Raw genomic sequence first — 19,774 nt, 5'->3', positions numbered from 1 at the left:
AAATGACAGTTTAGGGGGCCAAAGTTCGGGACGAATAAACACCTTTCTTGAACAAGGAATCACTTGCCTCATCACTGATGATATCAAGAGCCCGCTGGATATCTTCGAAACGTGCTCCTTTCCCCCAGTCCATTATGTTTTCAGCGTAGCGCGCCAAGTCGCGGCGGCCGGACTCTAACCACAAATCAATCAGGCAGATCCTCTTCATATAGTAGATATCGTCATTCCCCATCCACGAAACGTACAATCGGACGACATCCTGGTTGACGGCAATACTGAAGATGGTATTGCGCACCTTCTCGGCCCCCTCACGTTTCAGTTCCAATAGGCTGTTTAGCCTGTTGATAATCGAAACACAGGCGGCAGAAGCACCCAGGCACTGATTCTCTTCCACTTTTAGGCAGCCTTTGGTAGCTGCATCCACTTTGCACTCGATGATAAGGAAGGGGAAACAAAGGTCGTAGTTGCCTGGCTGGCCCTGGCTTGGATCCATTGCTTCGCTAGCGATCATTTGAGTGCCAGTAAACAGCCTGTGGCGCTTTTGGAGCGTGTACCCGTAGGCTAGGTCTGGTACCGGTTCAGAGACCGGGTTGGGGGCGTAGCCTCCAGGCAAATATGTACGCTTGAAAGGCATACCTCCCTGCAGTCTCAGCCCGAGTTCCATGATGTTATCGTTCTCCGGGAACAAATGCCTCTTGAGCCAGTCAAGGGTCTCGACTTCCGTTCCTGCATCTCCTCTCTGCATCGATTGTAAACCCCTCGAGTTCACCTCAAAGAGTCGCTCGGGTGGGCTACGAGCGCCCAGTATTTTCTCGCAATCTTGAGCTGCCCACTCTGGGAGAGCGGGCTTGGCATCCTCAGGTAGAACAAAGAAGATATCACTTTCTTCCAGATATTTATCCCTGTAATTGGTTTGCTCTACCAGCCGCTGTTTGCGACTGGATGTGGCTGTTGTCCCTGGGTCCCTAGAAGCCTCGGCACTGTCGGGCGCATACTGGGAGGAAGGTGCCTGTGGTGCCATATTTGCTAGATCGGACGGTCCTGCGCCTGGATCTGTAAGGTCTTGTGTAGCGAGAGGGGGGTGGGGGGGAGATGTCCTGGAAATTTCGGTAGAGATCTGGTCTATCCAGTCCGTTACTCGGCTGGAAACACTCTCGGGGCGAAAGCGTCGCTTGGCTGGTGGTGGTTTGTGGTCTTGGTTATTTCGGACGGAGTCGTCGTGAAGTCGTTTGCTTGTCTTCGAATCTTCTTGCCGAGTCTCCTGGTCTCCGTCGGCCTCCCGCCTCATTATACAGTGTGAAGCACATCTTGTCTTTATGGTTGACGTACTGGAGCAACTCGGCTTGGGCGACAACAGAAGGAGAATACTCCCTGAACCAATTGTGAATAGGTTTAATCAAGATTGTTAGAAAGCTCATGGAATTTGGTCTAGGTGAGAGCTTTTGGTCCATTTCTTTGTTTGCGTTGTCACAGAGTGTTTCTTTGTTTGAAAAGATCCATACTTCACAAAGAAATCCGATTTGGGATTAGGAGCTGGAATTAGCTGATACACGCCTCTGCGACGATGGTGGCCCTTGCGGCAACATATGCCAACATCACGCACCACATTCCGAAGACCAGAAAGGCTGTGCCCAAGTAGTCGTCGCGCTTGTCAACCTCCATCAGCTTACCCAGGCTAAACACCAGGGCGCAGAACAGTGGGTATTCCGTCATGGTCACCACGGCCAAACACCGTCACATGACCGTCTCGGCGGCGGTGCCAAACATGTAGTTCCAGGCGCTAAGGTGGATGCCGCCGTACAGAGCCGGGAGGAAGAGCAGGAGGATCACGGAAAGCCGCTGGCTAAAGTGTAGTTGCCTGTAGACATTGGACTGGTGCGCTTCCTAGCACTTCCTGTGGCTATATTGAGATGGGGCGCGGTATAGATGCAACATGGTCAGGAGGCAACTCTACAAAATGTCCGAGGTGCAGCGGCAGTTTTGCGACGAGACACAAGGAAGCGCGTCCATAGTCCGGAGTGCGGAGAAGTCGTGCTCTTTGGTGAAGCTGTCGAACAGATCACGATATACTCCAGCCGAGTTGATGCCGTTCATGTTTGTTGAGGGTGATTCTGACGACAGGTTTTGTACGCGGGGATGCGACAGATGAAATAACTGATGGTGATGGGATTAGTTCTAGGAAGGAAATACGACTTGTGTTCTCCGCTCGGTGGCAGTAGCCTAAAAGCCCAATTTATTCGGCCTTAAGGCTTTCCTGCAAGTAACATGGCACTACACGGCTGTGAAGGCGGGTGACTGACAGCTCAGTTGCAACTGCTATTGACCTGTCAGGGGTTGCCGAGGGCAGACGGGCTGGCATACCCCCTAATCTGGCTGAATCTTTGCAGATCTTAGGACATTATGTCTCACTCACTAAGCGTTGTCAGGCAGTTTCCATACCATAAATTTACATGTTGCAACGTTGTAAATAATGAACAACCGTGATAATAAAAACATCTAGCTACCCCTCTCTATCAGTAACTCTCGAGGCATGTAAATTTGGCATTGCTCTTTCATTCACACCCATATCGATATATGCTTCGATGCTGCCATTCCGCTTTCAAAACAACATGCATCCGTACGCTTGTCAGTAAGTTGCACCCAGCCAGCACTGTCCATGCCAAGCTGAAATCCAGCAATAGATAGGGGTGGGTATATGTGACCTGGTTGTGAATTACATAGTTCCTTGCTATTGCCTTTGACCTTGCCCTTAGTCGTCTTCCTTCAAGTCTTTCGACTCAAAGAAACAGTCCAGCAGAAGCAAATGACTCAAGGCAGAAGCCGCGACGCAGCGTCTCGGCCCGGCCCCTATCCCAAAAGACAAAACCGGCCCACCGCCACTTTGCGAACGTCTCCTCCTCCTGATATCTGAGTAGATACCCCAAACGGTGGGGGCGATGGGACGGTCTAATGGGCAGGTCTTGGCCCCATCGATTTTTGGTGCGGCCGAACTTCTCTTTCCAGCCCCATGGGGGCTCTACTGGCGACTGCGAAGCCACGTTGCACGGGAATGGAGACACCAGAGGGGGAAGAGGAGGAGGAGGAGGAGGAGGAGGAGGAGGCGGCCACGAGCTCCCCATGATCGGCAATGGGAGTGGGCGGTTGCGTTGCAGGAATAGCCAGCCGTTGCTTCCGACCTGTCCCCAGAACCGGGGGCCGCGAGAGAGGTCCAATGACAGCATTCGGTCGAGGAAGTCCGGGTCGACGGCCGCCGCTTGCGTCATCCTCCGCCGCAGCACCGGAAGCTGGGGGTAGTATTCGTTCAAAACTCGTCTCTGGGTAAGTCATAAAGAATGGCGTCGCCCGGAACGAAAGCAAACCACTCTCTCCGCAGCCTTTGTTCCATTGTCTTCTTGCACGCCTGGAAGGCCATGACCAAGTCGCGTACGAAGGCGTCAGCCTGCGCGATTTGCTCCTTCTCCCATGCCTCAAAGAGGGCCAGGATGCTGTTGACGACGGCGTGGTCGCCGGCTGGACGCGAGCCTTTGGCCTGGAGGTACAGACCCACGATGGCCTGGCGACGGATGAGGGCTTGCGACAGGTTTCCGCGCTCTGTCGCGCTCAGAGGCTGAGTACAGGCCTTGCTTGGTTGTACTCTACCACACTCTTCAAAGAAGTTGAACCGGGTTCGAGCGTAAAAGTCGACGAAGTACTGAGTGGTCCTGTTGATCGTAGCAACTCTTGTAGCCAGGGCTTCGTCATTTGAGACGCCGGCCAGCCACTGGTCTTTCCTTGATAGAAGACGGCCCGCCCACGCAGCCCTGGTTTCGTCCCATGGGGCAGATCCGACGGACGCTAAGATGATGGCATCTCGAATGGCCGGACCAAGATCATTGGCGCAGACCTTGAACAGGGTAGACGCTTTCGTCCGGCGGAAGACATGGTACACAGTAGGGGACGCGCGAATCAACGCATAGAGACCGTCCACAGTGGCTTCCGACAAGATGCCGCTCAGTAATTCAACGGGCAGTCCCTCGAGCTTGCTGAGGGATGGACGAGATTGCCCAGCCATTTTGACAAGTATAGCAGACGAGTTTGAACAGCAATTATTATGTCTTTTTAGTGAGTGCATCTTATTATATAATAAACATTGACTGTTTTTAATACTTTGCTTTTGAACTCATACCAGCGCAGGCCAGCAGGAGCAAGTGACTCAAAACAGAGCAAACTTAACACATATCGACTCAAAAAGAAGTTTTATACCCTAATCACAAGGGTGGGTCGTCCTACTCATGCCCGACCTCTCACCACCCCGATTGGCGCGATGAGAGGCGTGCAGAACAGTATAGACGAAGCCATTCTCGCGAGGCGAGATGGCAGGCGTTGATGCGGACCCCAAGTCGGCCAAAGGATCGTGCAGGACTTGATGAAAGCGATGGACGTACGAGACTTCAGCTAGTATCTCTGCGCGGTTTTGCGTTAGAAGGGTTCGAGCCTGGCCTACTTGGGACGGCTGAGGTCGTATGATGGCGGGCATGCTAACTCAAGCTTCTCGAGGCTAGATGGGTGTCGTTCAATGATAGATAAATGGAGCTTCTGGGTGATATAGAGGGTACATAACGGGTGCATTGCCGCGAAGCTTGTGATACTAGCACACACCGCCTCTTTTGGCTCCGGGGGCAATCTGAGTGGATAAGAAAGCTGCATGGTTCTCAACTGTGCCGCAACCGTACAGCATTTGGCAACAGAATTGCTTTGATTAGACACGAACGAGAATAGATGGGGGATTTTTCCGTTTATGGCTAGACACGAGAATAGACGGGGGTTTTTTCCGTTTGTGGCTAGTCAAATGGTCCTTTTCCGATGTGATGCCCATATTAAATTCGAGGCTCCTTCAACGACCTTTGACATCTAGCCCGAAAAAGACTGACTATACAGAGTATTTCCGCCAGGTCACACCATTGCCGGTAACGGGCTACGCTATTGCCCAGCCCTGTATACAAGCACTCAAATGTCGAAAAGGACTGCACACGACGATGCATGTGCACCCATATAAGTATATATATCCTGGAGTTTCTCGCCATGGACTCCAGCACTCACCCTCAGTCTCGCAGCCGCTGTGCAACCAAGCCTGAACTTGTCGGTTACAAGACTTGAAGTTGGCAGCTACAATGTGGCCGCTGGGACTTCTGGCAGTGCTTCTGCTCTGCCTTCGTGTGCAAGCAACCAAGGCAGTCTTTGCTCATTTCATGGTGAGATCTACCAATTGTCCAAATCGGGCAAGACACGCGGACTAACTGCTATCGTCAGGTCGAGAATGCCAAATCCTGGGATCAGAGCCAGTGGGCAAACGACATTCGTCTGGCCAAGGACGCACATATTGACGGCTTTGCCCTCAACATCCGACAAGATGACCGCTCCTACTGGGACTCTCTGAACCGCGCTTACTCCGCCGCCGACTCGGTGGGAGGCTTCAAGATGATTCTGTCGTTCGACTATGCCGGTGGTGGCCCATGGAGTCCCGCCAACGTCGCTCAAGCTATCAACCAATTTTCCGCATATGGGTCCTACTTCCACGAGGGAGGGAAGCCCCTAGTGTCCACCTTTGAGGGCCCGGATCAGGCCCAGGACTGGGAGCTCATCAAGAAAAAGACCAACTGCATGCTTCTCCCCGACTGGTCTTCACTCGGCGCCAAGCAGGCTATTGACGCATCCAAGGGCGTCATCGACGGTCTCTTCAGCTGGGCGGCGTGGCCGTGGGGCAACATGGACTCCAACACCTATGTCGACGCCTCCTACATCCAGTTCCTTGAGCAGGGCGGCAAAGACTACGGCAAAGACCTAAAATTCAGTAACGTGCCCTCATGGCCATACTCGGCTGTAACCCCTAGCTGACTTGTGTACAGTGATGCCTGCAAGCCCTTGGTTCTATACCAATCTGCCTGGCTACGACAAGAACTGGATATGGAGAGGAGAGTGAGTTTCGCTACGGAATGGAGGCCACCTTGATGGGAGATGCTAATTCGACTACTCGACAGCGACCTGTGGTTTGATCGTTGGCAAGAAGTCATTTTTCTCAACCCGGATTACGTCGAAATTCTAACGTAACTATGCCTTCCTCTTTGTATAGCAGGACCCTGGGAGTGTCCGATACTAACTGCTTCGCCTCACAGATGGAACGACTTCGGAGAGTCCCACTACATCGGCCCCTTATACGTGGAGGGTAACGACTATGAAGCCTTCACCGTCGGCAAGGCTCCGTTCAATTATGCCGCCGACATGCCCCACGATGGATGGCGCCTCTTCCTCCCTTTTGTCATTGACCTGTACAAGAACCGAAAGGCGACCATCAAGAATGAAGGGTTGTCGGTGTGGTATCGCCCATCTCCTGCCGCAGCCTGTGGCGATGGTTGGACGGTGGGCAACACAGCCAGCCAATTGCTGCTCGAGTTTCCGCCTGCCGAGGTTGCCCAGGACAAGGTTTTCTTCTCCGCCCTGCTGGCAGCTCATCAACCCGTCACCGTCACCGTGGGCGGTGCGCAGGTGGCTGCAGAATGGACCTCTCAACCTGCCTATGGCAGCGGCATGTATCACGGCAGTGCCTCGTAAGTGGAAAATTTTTACCACGCATGCATCGTGATCACGAGATCGTCGGACTGACAGAGAACAGCTATGGCGGGAATTCGGGCCCTGTCGTCGTCACCGTTGGGTCCATGACGGTCCGTGGGCGCGACATCTCTACATCTTGTAACGATGTGCCGGGTCAGAACGGTCAAACCAACTGGAATGCCTGGGTGGGCAGTCAATCAGGGGCGGCCGTCAACAAGGAGGTCGACATATCGCTCTGGGTCTGCACTGAAGGAGGCGCCCCCGGCGCCGCCGCGTTCGACGATTTGTGCCAGTTCACCTGCAGATATGGGTACTGCCCCCCGGGTGCGTGCTACTGCAAGTCCATGGGCCCTCAAAGAGAGAAGCCGGGTCCAGACACGCCAGGATATGGGACCGTAGGGTACCCAGGCGAGGGTATGTCTCCTAGCTACGGGGGCTTGTGCAGTTTCGCCTGCGACCTCGGGCATTGCCCAAGCCCATATTGTGACACCGCCGAACACCCGACCGTCCTGCCGTCCGTTTCGCCCTTCACGCCCGATGCGTGTGTCAAGGGTACCGGCGAGGGTGACTTGGGAGGACTCTGCAGTTTCGCATGCAACTTCGGCTTTTGCCCTATTCACTCCTGCACTTGCACAGAAACAGGCCCGCTGAACGCACCGCCGGCTGCAGGGGAAAAGACAGGCAAAGCCGCGGATGGAAAGGAACCCAAGATTTACGACGACATTTGTCAGTTCGCCTGCAGCAGAGACTACTGCCCGCCCGGCCCTTGTGTCGAGAAGGGCAACGACCACGTGGAGGGAAATCCGGTCTACGTCGGAACGGAGATCTTTACGCAACCGACGGCGTTGTGTGAGCCGCCTTGCGTGCTGGTGCTACCTCCGACGACTTTGCCAAGCCCGACAACCATACGCATCCCGCCGTATACCACCTCTTTACAAGTTGGCACGACCACCACCACCATCATCGTCACTGTGACCGACATCATCACCACAGCGTCCGGGTACTACAACGTACCCGTGACAGAGACTACAGGCGCTTTCAATGCCTGTCCCAGCATTTCCGTCGAACCCGTCGATGTGACGCTCACCTACGTGACCGATGCGGTGACGACCATCAGCACCAGAAAGCTATCGCTTCCCCCTGGCCCCAGATCACTCAGGGCCCGCCCGAGAAATGGTCGTCGACATGCGCCGTATGGGTTACAAAGGGCGCTGGTGCCACGACTTTGCATCATTCCTTTCCTCCTCCTCCCCTGCCCGACCCTACGCCAGTGAGCACGCCGCTGCCAACGTGGACCAACTTTCCCCCAGCAAAATTGAGCCGGAGGACACCAAGGACGATGACGATACCGATCAGGCCGTAGTGGTCCCCTGCGACGGCTTTTGGTTCTTCTCCTTCTGCATCGATTTCCCCGAGCTCAAGGTCCCGAAGTGGAAGATCATCCTTCCGGAGGGAATCATCGGCCCGGGGCCGCCTCCACCCAACATCATTCAGAAGGATGGTTGGACCGTCTCGGTCAAGGGCACGCTCCCACCATGGCCGGTCATCACGCGTTCGCCGGGATCAAACCCCTCCGTCAATAAGCCCGACAAGCCCCAGGACTGCACGACCGTCAGTCAGGAGGTGGAGTTCAAAACCGTCTCCGAGGGGCTCTCCGTGTCCAACGGCAAGACGGTTACCACCACCGTCTCGACCATCACCCGCACGGGCGTCGTCTACGGCTGCGAGGTTCCCGAGTATACACCGACCATCTCGGCCTGTTCCGTCGGTAAGCGCGACGCCGCGACGGCCTTGCCTACAGCAGAGCCGACGGCGGAGCCCCAGGCGCACGTCTCGGGGCGAGGCGATAGCCCCTTCAGCCAAGACAACCCTGTACAATGGGCAGACGACATGAACTGTCCGGGAGAGGAGTCGAATTACATCCTTTACACGAAGGGGCACACGGACGGAGAGGTGAATGTGATCCGGGCTAGATTGCAGAGGTGGAGAGGCACCAACGGCTATGACTTCACCGAGGCCCGTTCTGACAGCCTGGATTTCACCGCCTTCTTCTTCATCCTGAACATGCCCAGGTCGCTCCTAAGGAAGATCCAAGCGATGTCACAGGTCGAGTTAGTCTACGACTACGCCGAGTACAACCGTCAGCTCAAGGGTATCAAGGCTGCTGGTGTCATCGGCCGGAGAAAGGGAGAATCCAGGCCCGCCAACCGCGATGAAGAGCATGCAGCCAACTCGACCTTGACGCGACTGCACAAGAGGCTTACTCGAGAAAACGAAATAGGATGGGCGACTTCTCAGATTTCGGTTCCGCCGGGGATCGATTGGTACGACAATGAGGACTATGTCAACCGCGATGGAGCTAGTCACAAGTACAAGTATTGGTATGACGACAGCGCCGGCCAAGGACAGTACATATATGTGCTGGAGCAGGCCTTTGCGCAAAACCAGGTATGTCGCGGCCCCCGATACCGAACGGATCCGCTGTTTGGACGCAGACTGACGCAGACTGACGCGCGCGAGTGTAGGAGGAACTTCAAGGCGCGTCCCACGAGACGCCGCTGACGGTGCCCAATTACGGGCTCAATGTGCCAGAGGGCGACCAGGGTCACGGCACCGCCGTGGCAGCGGCAGCCGTAGGCCAAAACATCGGCTCCGCCCCCAAGGCCACCTTGGTCCCCGTCGTCATGGGACCTATCTTTGATGCTTGGAAGTTCCCGCTCGAGGGCGCGCTCCATGCCCTGCTTCTCACCGCGGAGCACATCCGCGGCAACAACCGAAACGGCAAGGCGGTCCTAAACTTGAGCTGGGGCATAGGCGTCGACTGGACCGCCGCGGTCCCGCCTTTTGTTAGAGTCATGCGTACGTCCTTTGTCGAAACCATCTCTCGCTTCCCTCCTCCGTCGCAGGCTTGGCTAACTCTCATCCCGCTTTGGCGTGGCGCAGGCAACCTGCTGCAGAGCCTGCAAACCGACCTGGGGGCAGTCATCGTCATGGCCGCCGGCAACGATGGCAAGAATGAAGACGGGTATGCGTCCGAGCGGTACTACCCACAGCGCCTCGTGTGGGACGGTAGCTTGCCGGATGCCCTCGTCATCGGCGCCACGGATTACAATGCCCAGTATGCTGGCATCTCCAGCCGTTTCACGAACTCCAAGCCGAAAATACTCTACGCGCCGGGGTACAAAGTGTAAGCCAAAGCTCCCGCATCCCATGATCCGATGTCCGATGTTGTTTTGGTCACTGACACATCTCCTTCTCAGTCCCATTGCCGTCCCAGGTTCTGGCTACAATACCGCCACTGGCACTTCCTTTGGTAAGAATTCGCTGTTTATTACCAATTTCTGTCCTGCTGCGCTCTTCTGGGCCCATGCTAACTCCCCACCCCCTTGCGACAGCGGCACCATTGGTAGCTGGCGTGGTCGCCTACATGCGCAGTCTTCCTGGCAGTTCTCTGACCATCCCGCTCCAACGGCCCAGATACGTAAAGGGGCTCCTGTACAAGCTCGCGCGCGCCTTGGCCATTGATACCGTAAATGTAGATGAGTGGGCTACCACGGCCGACACCTCCGTGTGGAACGGCCAGTCGCTCCTCGAATCGTGTCTCTTGAATTTGAACGCCGAGGATTGTGAGAGGCTCCGCGAGCCCGGCAGTGGAAATGCCTCGGGAGGCGACTCGGGGGGTACCTCGGGAGGCGAGTTCACCTTCAGCCAGGGCTCGCCCTCGCCGACGTGCACGGCCGGCTGCGGTAGCTACTGCACGGGGTATTACTGCGACGCCGAACCCAAGGGCACGCCCCCAGACTATCGTAAGTGTCTAGTCGCTGCTTTCCTCTCGTCCCCCTTCCGCCTTCCACCTTCCACCACCCGCCATCCCCGGACCGCCCGTCATGACAGAGCCGTTGGCTGACCACGTTTTCCTCCTACAGCCGATCCCGCCGTCCCCACGAGCAGCGTGCCGCCGACCACCAACGAGGGCCACCCACACTACAACATATACACCTACTCAGACGCCGATAGCAAGCCGAGAATCTATCAGAACCGGGGCCTCAACGCCCACGCCAGGAGAGTGGAGGGTCTGTGCAGCATGGCGGACTCTAGCTTTGCCTGGATCGCGGACGCGAACAACCCACCCAAGGACGGAGATTACAACGGATTGTCCGTGTTTGGCGACACGTGTGACTTCGTTGCGGACACTACTAAGATCAAAAACCACCATTACACGGGGCGGCTGAAGTGCAAGAAGTGGGCAGACGCAACGTGTACATCGGGCACTGTTGGGACGAAGATACCCGACACAGAGGTGGAGTATTGTACACCCAACCTCAGTATCGATTACACATTGAAATGGGGGTGCGTGTGGTAACGAGTAAGCTGCGTACGTGTACCTTAGTGCTGCCGCCCATGTATATCTCAGGGCGCCATTTGTTGGCGTTGGACATAGCGTCGCGGGTGGTTTCCCCAGCTGTACAGCTGTCAGGGGCTTGCAAGCCTTCAGTTACCATGAATAGCCCTCGGCAGTTGGATAATGAAACTTGAAAACTTGTTCAGCTCTGCTTCTTTCGTTTCTATTCCGCAAATGACTCTTCGTATCAACCCTATGTTCAGTAACGCTCACCCGGAATGGAAGTTCACGATCCAGATCCCAATCGAGACGCACCCGTCGATGTGTCAGTCACACGCAATGTCCTGGGGCCTCTCACCACCGTCTTTACCCCGAACCCGACCTGCGTGACGCCGATAGCCGGCTACTGCCAGTCGCCGTCCTGCGTGGCCTGGCAAGGCCAAGTCTGCTCGGCCCTGGCCAAATGGAACAACAGCTACGGCGTGATGGACCAGTCCTCCTGTGGCGGGGCGGCGCCACCGGGCACGGTCGCCGGGACCTGGTACGCGACCTCGACCACGTACCACAACATCTACGCCCCGCTGATCCAGATCAACTGGCGGGCGGAAGACCGCCCCGCGACATCGCCTAATACAGCGGCGGCGACAGCAACGACGCCAAGGCCGACCAATCCCGCGGCGCCGACAACGTCGAGTCCATCCGATAATCCTGCGCCCTCGGGGCTGAGCAGCGGCGCCTATGCCGGGATAGGGATCGGTGCCGCTCTGGGCGGGTTGATGCTGCTGGGCGGTGCCGTCGGCGGCTGGATGCTACTGCGTCGGAGAAGAAAGGCACAGGATGGAAGCGGCGGGGGAGGTGAGCCCAAGGGTCCGACGACGGACCAGGATGCATGCCAGCAGCAGCAGCCGCAGGAGCAGCGACCGGCCAGCAACATATATGAGGTCAGCGAGAGTGGCCACACGAGGGAGACTCATGAGTTGTTTATGCCGACTCCTGATGGTGGATCTACCTTGATGGAACGCCAGCAACGGATGGAGTACTAAGAATGATGGCTAACGCGTATGAAAGTGAGTTTTCAGTTGGCTTTTGCTATACGAAAGTAAGAATGATATATTATATCATGACCAAGGGTCCAGCGACAGATCTCCTAGGCCAACCACGACGTCAGCTTATTGTAGCAACTCTTTTTCAATGTGGTTTGATATGATTGTGAGACATTAGTACCAATATGGTAGTTCTGGTAGTTCTAAGGCTGCAATCATTGAGCAACAAGAACTACGTGGAGCAGTTTGTGTTTCCCGGATGGTCAGAGGAAAGAGAGTTAGAGATGCAGGGCATCACAACGGGCCCTATGAGTCATTTCAGGACTGTAATCAAAAATTCGGGTGGCAGTGACTGGAACAGACGAGTATTATCCATGTTACATGATTTAAAATCAGATATTCAAAAAGATGTGAGGCACAGGTAAACTGGGTCGAGGGGCCGTCACTTGAACTTCACCTGGAGGTCATATCCTAAAACACATCCAAGGCAGAAATCGAGGCATTGTTCTCAGGTAACCGTGCTTGTGGAACAAGCTGGTTTAAACCCTTCAGAATACTCTTCCCCCCTCAGAATTTACTCACCTTACAAACAACCATTGTGGTGGGCTTTCGCTTCCATTTTGATATCACACACGCGTTTTGCTTTGGCGCTGCATTGGTCTTGCAATTCAGACTGTTCGTGCAAGTCTCATGAACGTCTCGTCCACTACAGAATAATTTGAGACAACTTCTTAGGTCTCAATACAGAATATCCCATCCTAAGGTAAGTAGGTCACGGTTCCTCACTACTCAGCGTTGCCTAATAACCAAGGCATTCTGTAACACCTCATCTCAACAAGTTCGAAATATTTCTCTCTAATGCCTTTTTTAGACAGCGTATATATACGCGCATTACCTCGTGACCATGGACTACCGCCGCACGTTGCTCCAATACACGAGCAAACTCTACAGCGGAACCTTCTTCCCCGTGCCCGACGATGGAAGAACATTGGAGCAACACGACTCCAGCATCGACAACCTGTGCGTCATGTGCGACAAGCCAGGCCTGCAAAAGTGCGGCCGCTGCGGCGCGGGCTACTGTTCCAAGGGGTGCCAAGCCGAGGACTGGCCGCTTCACAAGGCCTTCTGCCGCGACTTGGCGGGCCGCTACGCCGTATCCCAACGCCCCGGTTCCCGGCACTACCGCTGCCTGTTCTTATCCGCCACCGAAGCGGCGCCCAAGTTCGTATGGGGCAGCGAAGTCCTCGACAATCTCGCCTTGGACCCCATCGTCATGAATTACACCATGCCCTTCCGCAAATGCGGCCACGGTCTCTGTCTCCTGTCCTTTGACCGCGGCACGCGGCTCATGGGCAAGGAACCCATAAACGGGTCCATCATACGCCTGGCGCCGACGCTCGGCAGCACCAAGATCCAGTTCGGCGATGTGCTCATCTATTCTCATCACTCAACCTCGCCGCCGGCAGTCTAACACCTGGACTTCACTGCCAGAGACTTGCGGTCTGTCGCCGACTTCTTCCAGTCCATGAAAGCGAACCCGTGCATTGGCAACCCTGCGCGATTCCCCGCCGGCTTCTACAACTGCGAGATGTGGCCCGCCATCAAGGTCAACTGCGACGGCGACATCGAGCGCCTCAGTCCTTTCCTGCCACACGGAAGGTCTTTGGACCGGTACCAGGATGCCTTTGTACCGTCCGCGGACCTTGAGACCCAGCAACTGCTCATGGCCTGGCCTCATCTGCTCGGCCTCCCTTGGATGCTTCGCAGACCCTATACGAACCTGACGATCAAGGACCCCGATCTGAAGAACGAAGCCGTTCAGTGGTTCCCCATGGCGGCGACCCATTCCGACCCGTTCCTAACCTCGATGGAGCCGAAGAACTTGGACGAACGCGGTTCGGAACTGGGAACGCTCATCATCCATCACGCGAACGGCGCAAAGATCCGCCCTCTGCATCTCCAGTGGTTTCAGGCTTGGTTAACCGAGATACGCGTCACCAATCGCATGCCGGACGCCGAGTTTGGCGACATGGTCGAGTCCTTGCAGGAGCACCTCAAGAAAGGCGAGAAGTTGACCGGCGACGAGCTCGGTCGCCTCACCGGACACTGGAACGACTTCCTCCAGAAGAACCGACACGACCCCGAGGCAGCGACAATCGTCTCGCCGTGGGACATTTAGATTCTTATTCGCTATACCTACTTGGCATAGGAGCATGGAGGTCCAGAATGGTTCTGGAGAACAAGTCGACGGGTTTTCGTGGTTGGCCTACTATACGATAGCTCAGCAACTGATTGGTGAACCTTCAAGGAACACCAGATGAACACTATGATGAGGAAACGGATAATGAGAAATCGAGAAGCCCAGAGTGTCAGACGAGCCCGACGGGCGTCCTTGGCCGACACCAGAAAATGCTTCTTGATAATGATGATAGCTAGGCAGTGCAATAGACACCCTCAAGCCATGTAATAACTGCTAGAATGCGCGACGACAAAATATTGCTGCTTCATACGTGAATGTGATGCCCTGACAATGTGACCGACCATTGTTGATTTAACAGCTCCCCATCAGATATGTGTTTGACTCCAGTTACATATCGCAATGTTATATAAGTCGTACTATCTATTCCCCTTCCCCATGACAGCGAAAGCTCTGCTCCCACCATGTCAGGTCGTAGGTACTGTACGGATTAGGTAACATCTAGTGCCCTGGATTGACATAATGTTATTCCACAGAATATAATATTGTGCCTTGGCGGAAAATATCATTCGAAAAAGCGGCGTCTTCGCCATCAAGGAGTGGGATATAGGGAGCAAAACCGCAAAAAGTGCAAAAAGAGAAATCTATTCCGATGCGGGGAATCGAACCCCGGGCTAGACGGTGAGAGCGTCTAATGTTAACCACTACACCACATCGGATGGTTACTGTTTGTTGAAGAAACGACGACTTATGTGAAGTTATGATACGGTTGTAGAATGTTCAGCGTCGAGGGGAAAGCAGAAAAAAACTGTTTGCTCGTGGCCAACCCTTGGTGGAGACAAAGCTTCGTCGTCAAGCTAAGAAGAATGGGATCAACGGGTTGGAGGTGGATGGGAAATGGATGATTGGGTGGGCCTCGAAAATGGAAGGGAACATGTGATACCTACCCGACTTACACTTGTGTTGAAGTGGATGACCTGGGTTAGGCTGGTCGATGTGAGTAGGGGACAGACGATATCCTGTCTTTGGCAGAGATCTATAGGTCTAGGCAATCTAAATCGGGAATCACGGTACAGTTCGATATGAAGGATTGCTTTTGGTCTTATTGGACGGACAGCTTCTACCACTTCTTGGGCGCCTCTGCGCCTCCCGTCACAAAGGACCGGCTGGTGACGACATTGGCCCGGGCGCGTTCCTTCTCCAGCTTCGCCAGGCCGACTCTGTCCGTAACGGGCGTGGCATCGATGATGTTGTCGAAGTCATCATCGCCGTCCTCGTCGTCATCCTCGCCGTTGTCCGAGTCGGGCTCGGCATTGGGGTCGACTTGGAACTTCTGCTGTTGCGGCCGAGGCACGGTCTCAGGTTTCTTCTTTTGGGTGGCGTTGTTGTCGGGGTTCGTGAACGTCTTGGACGCGAGTACCCTGCGCCGTATCTCTTCCATATCGTCGTCGCTGTCGTCCGAGATGGCGAAGGGGTCTTTGTCTTCGTCTTCTTGCGCGCCGGATGACTCGCCGGGTCTTGGCCATTGCGACTGAGGCTGCTTCTTCTTGCCCAGGTATATGCCGTCGACGCTCTCCTTGTCGCTGTCCGCGTCTTCGTCATCTTCGGAGCTATCGTCCTCGTCTTCTTCTTCATCGTCGTCCGACGGCACTTCTATCCTGTGGTTGAGGTTACCGCCCTTCCACAGATCGTCGCCATCCTCGTCCCCTCGGTTCTCGGCGTATTCGCGCTCCAGCCGCTCCATCCAGTCGGCCTCGGCCTTCTTGATGCCAGCCTCGTCCTCGCACGCGGCGTACTTCTTAAGCAGCTTCGAGTTGATCTTGAGGAAGGACTCGCCGTAGTTGAAGGGGGCCAGGATCTGCTCGGCCCAGTCGGGGTGTCGGCAGATGTAGAAGGCGGCGGCCAGGGCCTCGACACAGTTGAGCCGCCAGGGCTTGCCGTAGTTGACCGAGTTGGCGGCGACCAGGTAGGGCAGCAAGCGCTCGCACTTGCCGCCGAACTTGCTCCATTGGATCTCCTGTGTGCGCGCCCAGGAGCACTCGACGACCGCGGCGCCGTACTGGTCCATCAGCTCCTTGTCGGCGGGAGATATCGTATGCTTCCCATTGGGTGTGATGATGACGCCGTTATGCCTCTGACCAGCATGCAGGTCGCGCATCAAACCCAGCTTGATCAGCTTCTTTCCGGAACATCGCTTCGGGTCGCAATGGTTGAGGTCCCAGCAGGCGGCTTTGAATGGGGGGCGGCCGGCGTTGGTGGGGTCTTCAGAATCGTCGCCGCGGGGTCGTGAGTTGCGAGGAGGGCCATGCGACTTGCCGCCGCGGCCGGTGAACTTGTCTTTCTTGTGCCGAACCATTGTGATTGCAGCGACGGGGAGTTTGTGGGATCGGTTGGGTCTTGTTTCGATGTGCGACAAATGTAAGACGACAGGACAGGTCTGAGCCAACGACTCTGGAAATGTTGGCGTCACTTTGAGATCTGGATCTTTACGTGGGGGTGCTGTTGATCGATAACGATAAGGGATATCTCAGCGTCTCAGCCCGCCAGCTGGAGGCCAAGAGGGCCTAGACGCTAAGACTGATTGAAGATAGTTCGGGGCAGGCAAGCGAATATCCAAGCTCCCTGCCCAAGCCACTGAGGCGCTGCAGAAGTGCCCAGGCCAGAAGGCTCCAGGCACCAGGCGCCTTGCCATTCTGCGATTGGGACAGACGGCAACAGCAAGTGGAAGATGCCTGTTCGCCCGTTCGCCTGTTTGGTGTCCCCAGCCAGCAGCAACAGCAACAGTGTCCCTCATTTCGGATTGATCGCAGTAGCGCGGCCTGCCTACCAACACGTTACCCACTTGCATTCGGTATCCTTGGTATCCCATCAATCTACCTTACCACTTATCGAAGCTGCGGCTAGGTGGCTTTTCGAGACGTCACTGATGGCTTTCCCAACTGCGTGACCACGTCGTAGCCCAAGTCCAGTATTTTATTTTATTTGAATTGATTGGCATCTTGCGCAGCGGGCCGTACCTGATTTGGGTCTCGTCTGTCTGACATCATTCCGCCTTGCTTGCACACCCAACAAATCGACGACTATATCCATCCAAACCCGCGACCCGACAGCACACACTATCGTCGCCGCCGCAAACCGCAGTCATGGAGGCTGCCTCCGCTCGCGCCGCGGCCAGAGACCGCTGGAACGAGATGGGCTTCCCCGGCCTTCGCAACTGCAGCGCTTCATCCAGAGCGCCTGTAGTCCGGAGAATTACGAACCTAATCTGGCCCTGAATCTCGAGATTGCCGATCTGATCAACAGCAAGAAGGGGACTGCGCCACGCGAAGCCGCCGTCGCCATTGTCGGCTACATCAACCATCGCAACACCAACGTCGCATTGCTTGCTATCAACCTGCTCGACATCTGCGTCAAGAACTGCGGCTACCCTTTCCATTTGCAAATCAGCACTAAGGAGTTCCTGAACGAATTGGTCAGGAGATTCCCCGAACGACCACCCATCCGCCCGACGCGAGTCCAGACCAAGATCCTCGAAGCCATTGAAGAATGGAGGAGCACAATATGCGAGACGAGTCGGTACAAGGAGGATTTGGGTTTCATCCGGGATATGCACCGGCTCCTCAGCTACAAGGGCTACGCTTTCCCCGAAGTGCGGCGCGACGATGCGGCCGTATTGAACCCAAGTGATGTAAGCTGCTCAGCGAAGTTCAATAAACTCCCTTTACCATACCTAACATGTAATAGAACCTGAAATCAGCCGAGGAGATGGAAGAAGAGGAGCGCGAAGCCCAGTCTGCTAAGCTCCAGGAACTCATTCGGCGCGGCAACCCCGAAGACCTGCAAGAAGCCAACCGCCTTATGAAGATTATGGCTGGCTTTGACACGAGGAGCAAGACGGACTACCGCGCGAAAGCCGCCGAGGATGTCGGAAAGATCCAAGCCAAGGCCCGTTTGCTGGAGGAAAGACTGGCTGCTTTCAAGCCCGGCGACAAGATGACCGAGGGCGATGTCTTCGAGGAACTGGCGTCGGCACTGTCCAGCGCCCAACCGAAAATCCAAAAGATGTGCGAAGAGGAGTCCGACGATCACGAGGCTGTCGCAAAGCTGCTCGAAATCAATGATAGTATACACCGAACTGTCGAGCGGTGGAAGCTGCTGAAGAAGGGTGATATCGAAGGCGCCAATGCGATTGCGCAAGGCGCGCCTATACAATCACTGCAAAGTAGCGGAGGCCAGGCCAGTAGCTCTGCAGCAAATGAGCTGTCACTTATCGATTTCGACGCCGACGCTTCAGGGACCAATGGGTCTGGCAACAACGGTGAATCCAGCTCCCAGGCCGCTGGCGTCGAGAACGACTTATTGGGCTTGTCACTCGATGGTGGCAGCTCGTTTGGACAGGGCGGTGGTATTTCACTCGGTTTCGGTGCTAACAGCAGTATGTCCTCCCACGATCCCCAAATAGAAGAAGTATTGCTAACCCCTGAAATAGACATTCCCGGTCAACCTTTACTCTCGTCTATGACCCAAAACTCGAATGCAACTGGCGCTGTTAATGCCCCGACTCCTCCCTCTTACACCCAATTCTCTGGCTTCACCTCGCCTCCTGCAGGATCTCAATCCAATACCCCTCAACCTCAAGCTCTATCCGCCTTCAGCCAACCGCCCCCAAGGGCCGCGGACCCGTTCGCTGCTTTGACTTCCCCCATGTTTGGATCGAAGCCCGCCACGCCACAACCGTCAGCAATGGCTGCCGCACCCCCGCCTGCGGCACCTGCCCCTGCAGCGGCAAACGAGGACGACGAATGGTCGTTCTCCTCGGCCCTACCACCAGAGGCGCCCTCTCTTCCCAAGGACCACTCGGCAGTCGTCAAGCCCGGCGAAGTGCAGATTGACATGAAGGCCGCGAGGTCTGTGCAGTCACCCAATGCGCTGGCCTTGTCGTTTGCCTTCTCCAACAACACCGCCCAACCCATCAGCGAGCTCCATTTCCAGCTCGCCGTTACCAAGGTATGTATATCTTTGATGATTGATGATTCATGATTTATGCCTATCAAACACCAGAGTGCTGACTAACCTACTACAGGGCTACGAACTCCAACTCCAACCCCAAACGGGCCGCAACCTGCAGCCCAGCCAGAAGTACGGCGTCACGCAGAACATGCAGGTGTGGCATGCGGGCGACAAGTCCAAGAAGGTCGAGACCATCAAGCTGAGGTGGCGCGTCAGCTACAAACTGGGCTCTGAGACGAAGAACGAGATGGGCGACGTGGCGGAGTTTGGGATTGCGTAGGTGGGTAGTGATAAGTTGGGATGATGAGCAGAGGGATTCAATACAACAGCAGCAGGTCTTTCAACGCATGAAAACTGCCTGGACTCAAATGTATCTGAGAGACCAAGGAGAGAACTAAAGTGACTTATTTCTACATGGAAAAACAGAACACTGTTAAAGCAACCCTTATTTCAACTCAGCCGATAACATGGTTCCTCTTGTCTTACATACTCGGTGAAATTGATAGAAAAGAGGGCTAGGGTGACAGTTTGGCAAAAGGGGACCGATAACCCATGAAAATAGAAGAGGCGTGGTTGGTTTCACTTATATGTGGT

At 55.3% G+C, this 19,774-nt stretch overlaps 8 protein-coding genes across 8 annotated transcripts; 4 read left to right on the top strand and 4 right to left on the bottom strand.

The window, feature by feature from the left end:
• Positions 1-10: 10 nt before the first annotated feature.
• PG986_012628 (uncharacterized protein) lies at positions 11-1,021 on the bottom strand (the record flags this gene model as incomplete). The annotated part of the gene is made up of 1 exon (XM_066848850.1): positions 11-1,021. The coding sequence occupies one exon, from the start codon at positions 1,019-1,021 to the stop codon at positions 11-13; it is 1,011 nt and encodes a 336-aa protein (XP_066695546.1).
• A 713-nt stretch (positions 1,022-1,734) lies between these two features.
• On the bottom strand, positions 1,735-2,094 carry PG986_012627 (uncharacterized protein; the record flags this gene model as incomplete). The annotated part of the gene is made up of 2 exons (XM_066848849.1): positions 1,735-1,858; positions 1,955-2,094. The coding sequence occupies 2 exons, from the start codon at positions 2,092-2,094 to the stop codon at positions 1,735-1,737; spliced, it is 264 nt and encodes an 87-aa protein (XP_066695545.1).
• Positions 2,095-2,777: 683 nt separating this feature from the next.
• On the bottom strand, positions 2,778-4,051 carry PG986_012626 (uncharacterized protein; the record flags this gene model as incomplete). The annotated part of the gene is made up of 2 exons (XM_066848848.1): positions 2,778-3,314; positions 3,428-4,051. The coding sequence occupies 2 exons, from the start codon at positions 4,049-4,051 to the stop codon at positions 2,778-2,780; spliced, it is 1,161 nt and encodes a 386-aa protein (XP_066695544.1).
• A 1,099-nt stretch (positions 4,052-5,150) lies between these two features.
• On the top strand, positions 5,151-10,951 carry PG986_012625 (uncharacterized protein; the record flags this gene model as incomplete). The annotated part of the gene is made up of 12 exons (XM_066848847.1): positions 5,151-5,231; positions 5,290-5,830; positions 5,886-5,955; positions 6,018-6,083; positions 6,153-6,584; positions 6,650-7,588; positions 7,716-9,036; positions 9,114-9,447; positions 9,532-9,775; positions 9,849-9,901; positions 9,984-10,394; positions 10,515-10,951. 12 exons carry the CDS (start codon positions 5,151-5,153, stop codon positions 10,949-10,951), a joined length of 4,929 nt encoding a protein of 1,642 aa, XP_066695543.1.
• Positions 10,952-11,208: 257 nt separating this feature from the next.
• PG986_012624 (uncharacterized protein) lies at positions 11,209-11,973 on the top strand (the record flags this gene model as incomplete). The annotated part of the gene is made up of 1 exon (XM_066848846.1): positions 11,209-11,973. The coding sequence occupies one exon, from the start codon at positions 11,209-11,211 to the stop codon at positions 11,971-11,973; it is 765 nt and encodes a 254-aa protein (XP_066695542.1).
• Positions 11,974-12,877: 904 nt separating this feature from the next.
• PG986_012623 (uncharacterized protein) lies at positions 12,878-14,152 on the top strand (the record flags this gene model as incomplete). Its single annotated transcript, XM_066848845.1, has 2 exons — positions 12,878-13,399; positions 13,496-14,152. 2 exons carry the CDS (start codon positions 12,878-12,880, stop codon positions 14,150-14,152), a joined length of 1,179 nt encoding a protein of 392 aa, XP_066695541.1.
• A 1,138-nt stretch (positions 14,153-15,290) lies between these two features.
• Positions 15,291-16,526, bottom strand: PG986_012622 (uncharacterized protein; the record flags this gene model as incomplete). Its single annotated transcript, XM_066848844.1, has 1 exon — positions 15,291-16,526. The coding sequence occupies one exon, from the start codon at positions 16,524-16,526 to the stop codon at positions 15,291-15,293; it is 1,236 nt and encodes a 411-aa protein (XP_066695540.1).
• Positions 16,527-17,282: 756 nt separating this feature from the next.
• On the top strand, positions 17,283-19,460 carry PG986_012621 (ADP-ribosylation factor-binding protein; the record flags this gene model as incomplete). The annotated part of the gene is made up of 4 exons (XM_066848843.1): positions 17,283-17,858; positions 17,915-18,605; positions 18,660-19,177; positions 19,254-19,460. Coding segments are annotated over 4 exons (1,992 nt in total), but the record flags the coding sequence as incomplete, so codon positions are not given.
• Between the last annotated feature and the right edge of the window lie 314 nt (positions 19,461-19,774).

Source organism: Apiospora aurea (genome assembly GCF_038362705.1).
Source record: "Apiospora aurea strain CBS 24483 chromosome Unknown utg000008l_segment0_segment0, whole genome shotgun sequence".
NCBI lineage: Eukaryota > Fungi > Ascomycota > Sordariomycetes > Amphisphaeriales > Apiosporaceae > Apiospora > Apiospora aurea.
Note: the sequence above shows the minus strand (reverse complement) of the source record. Positions and strands in the feature narration are given on the sequence as shown.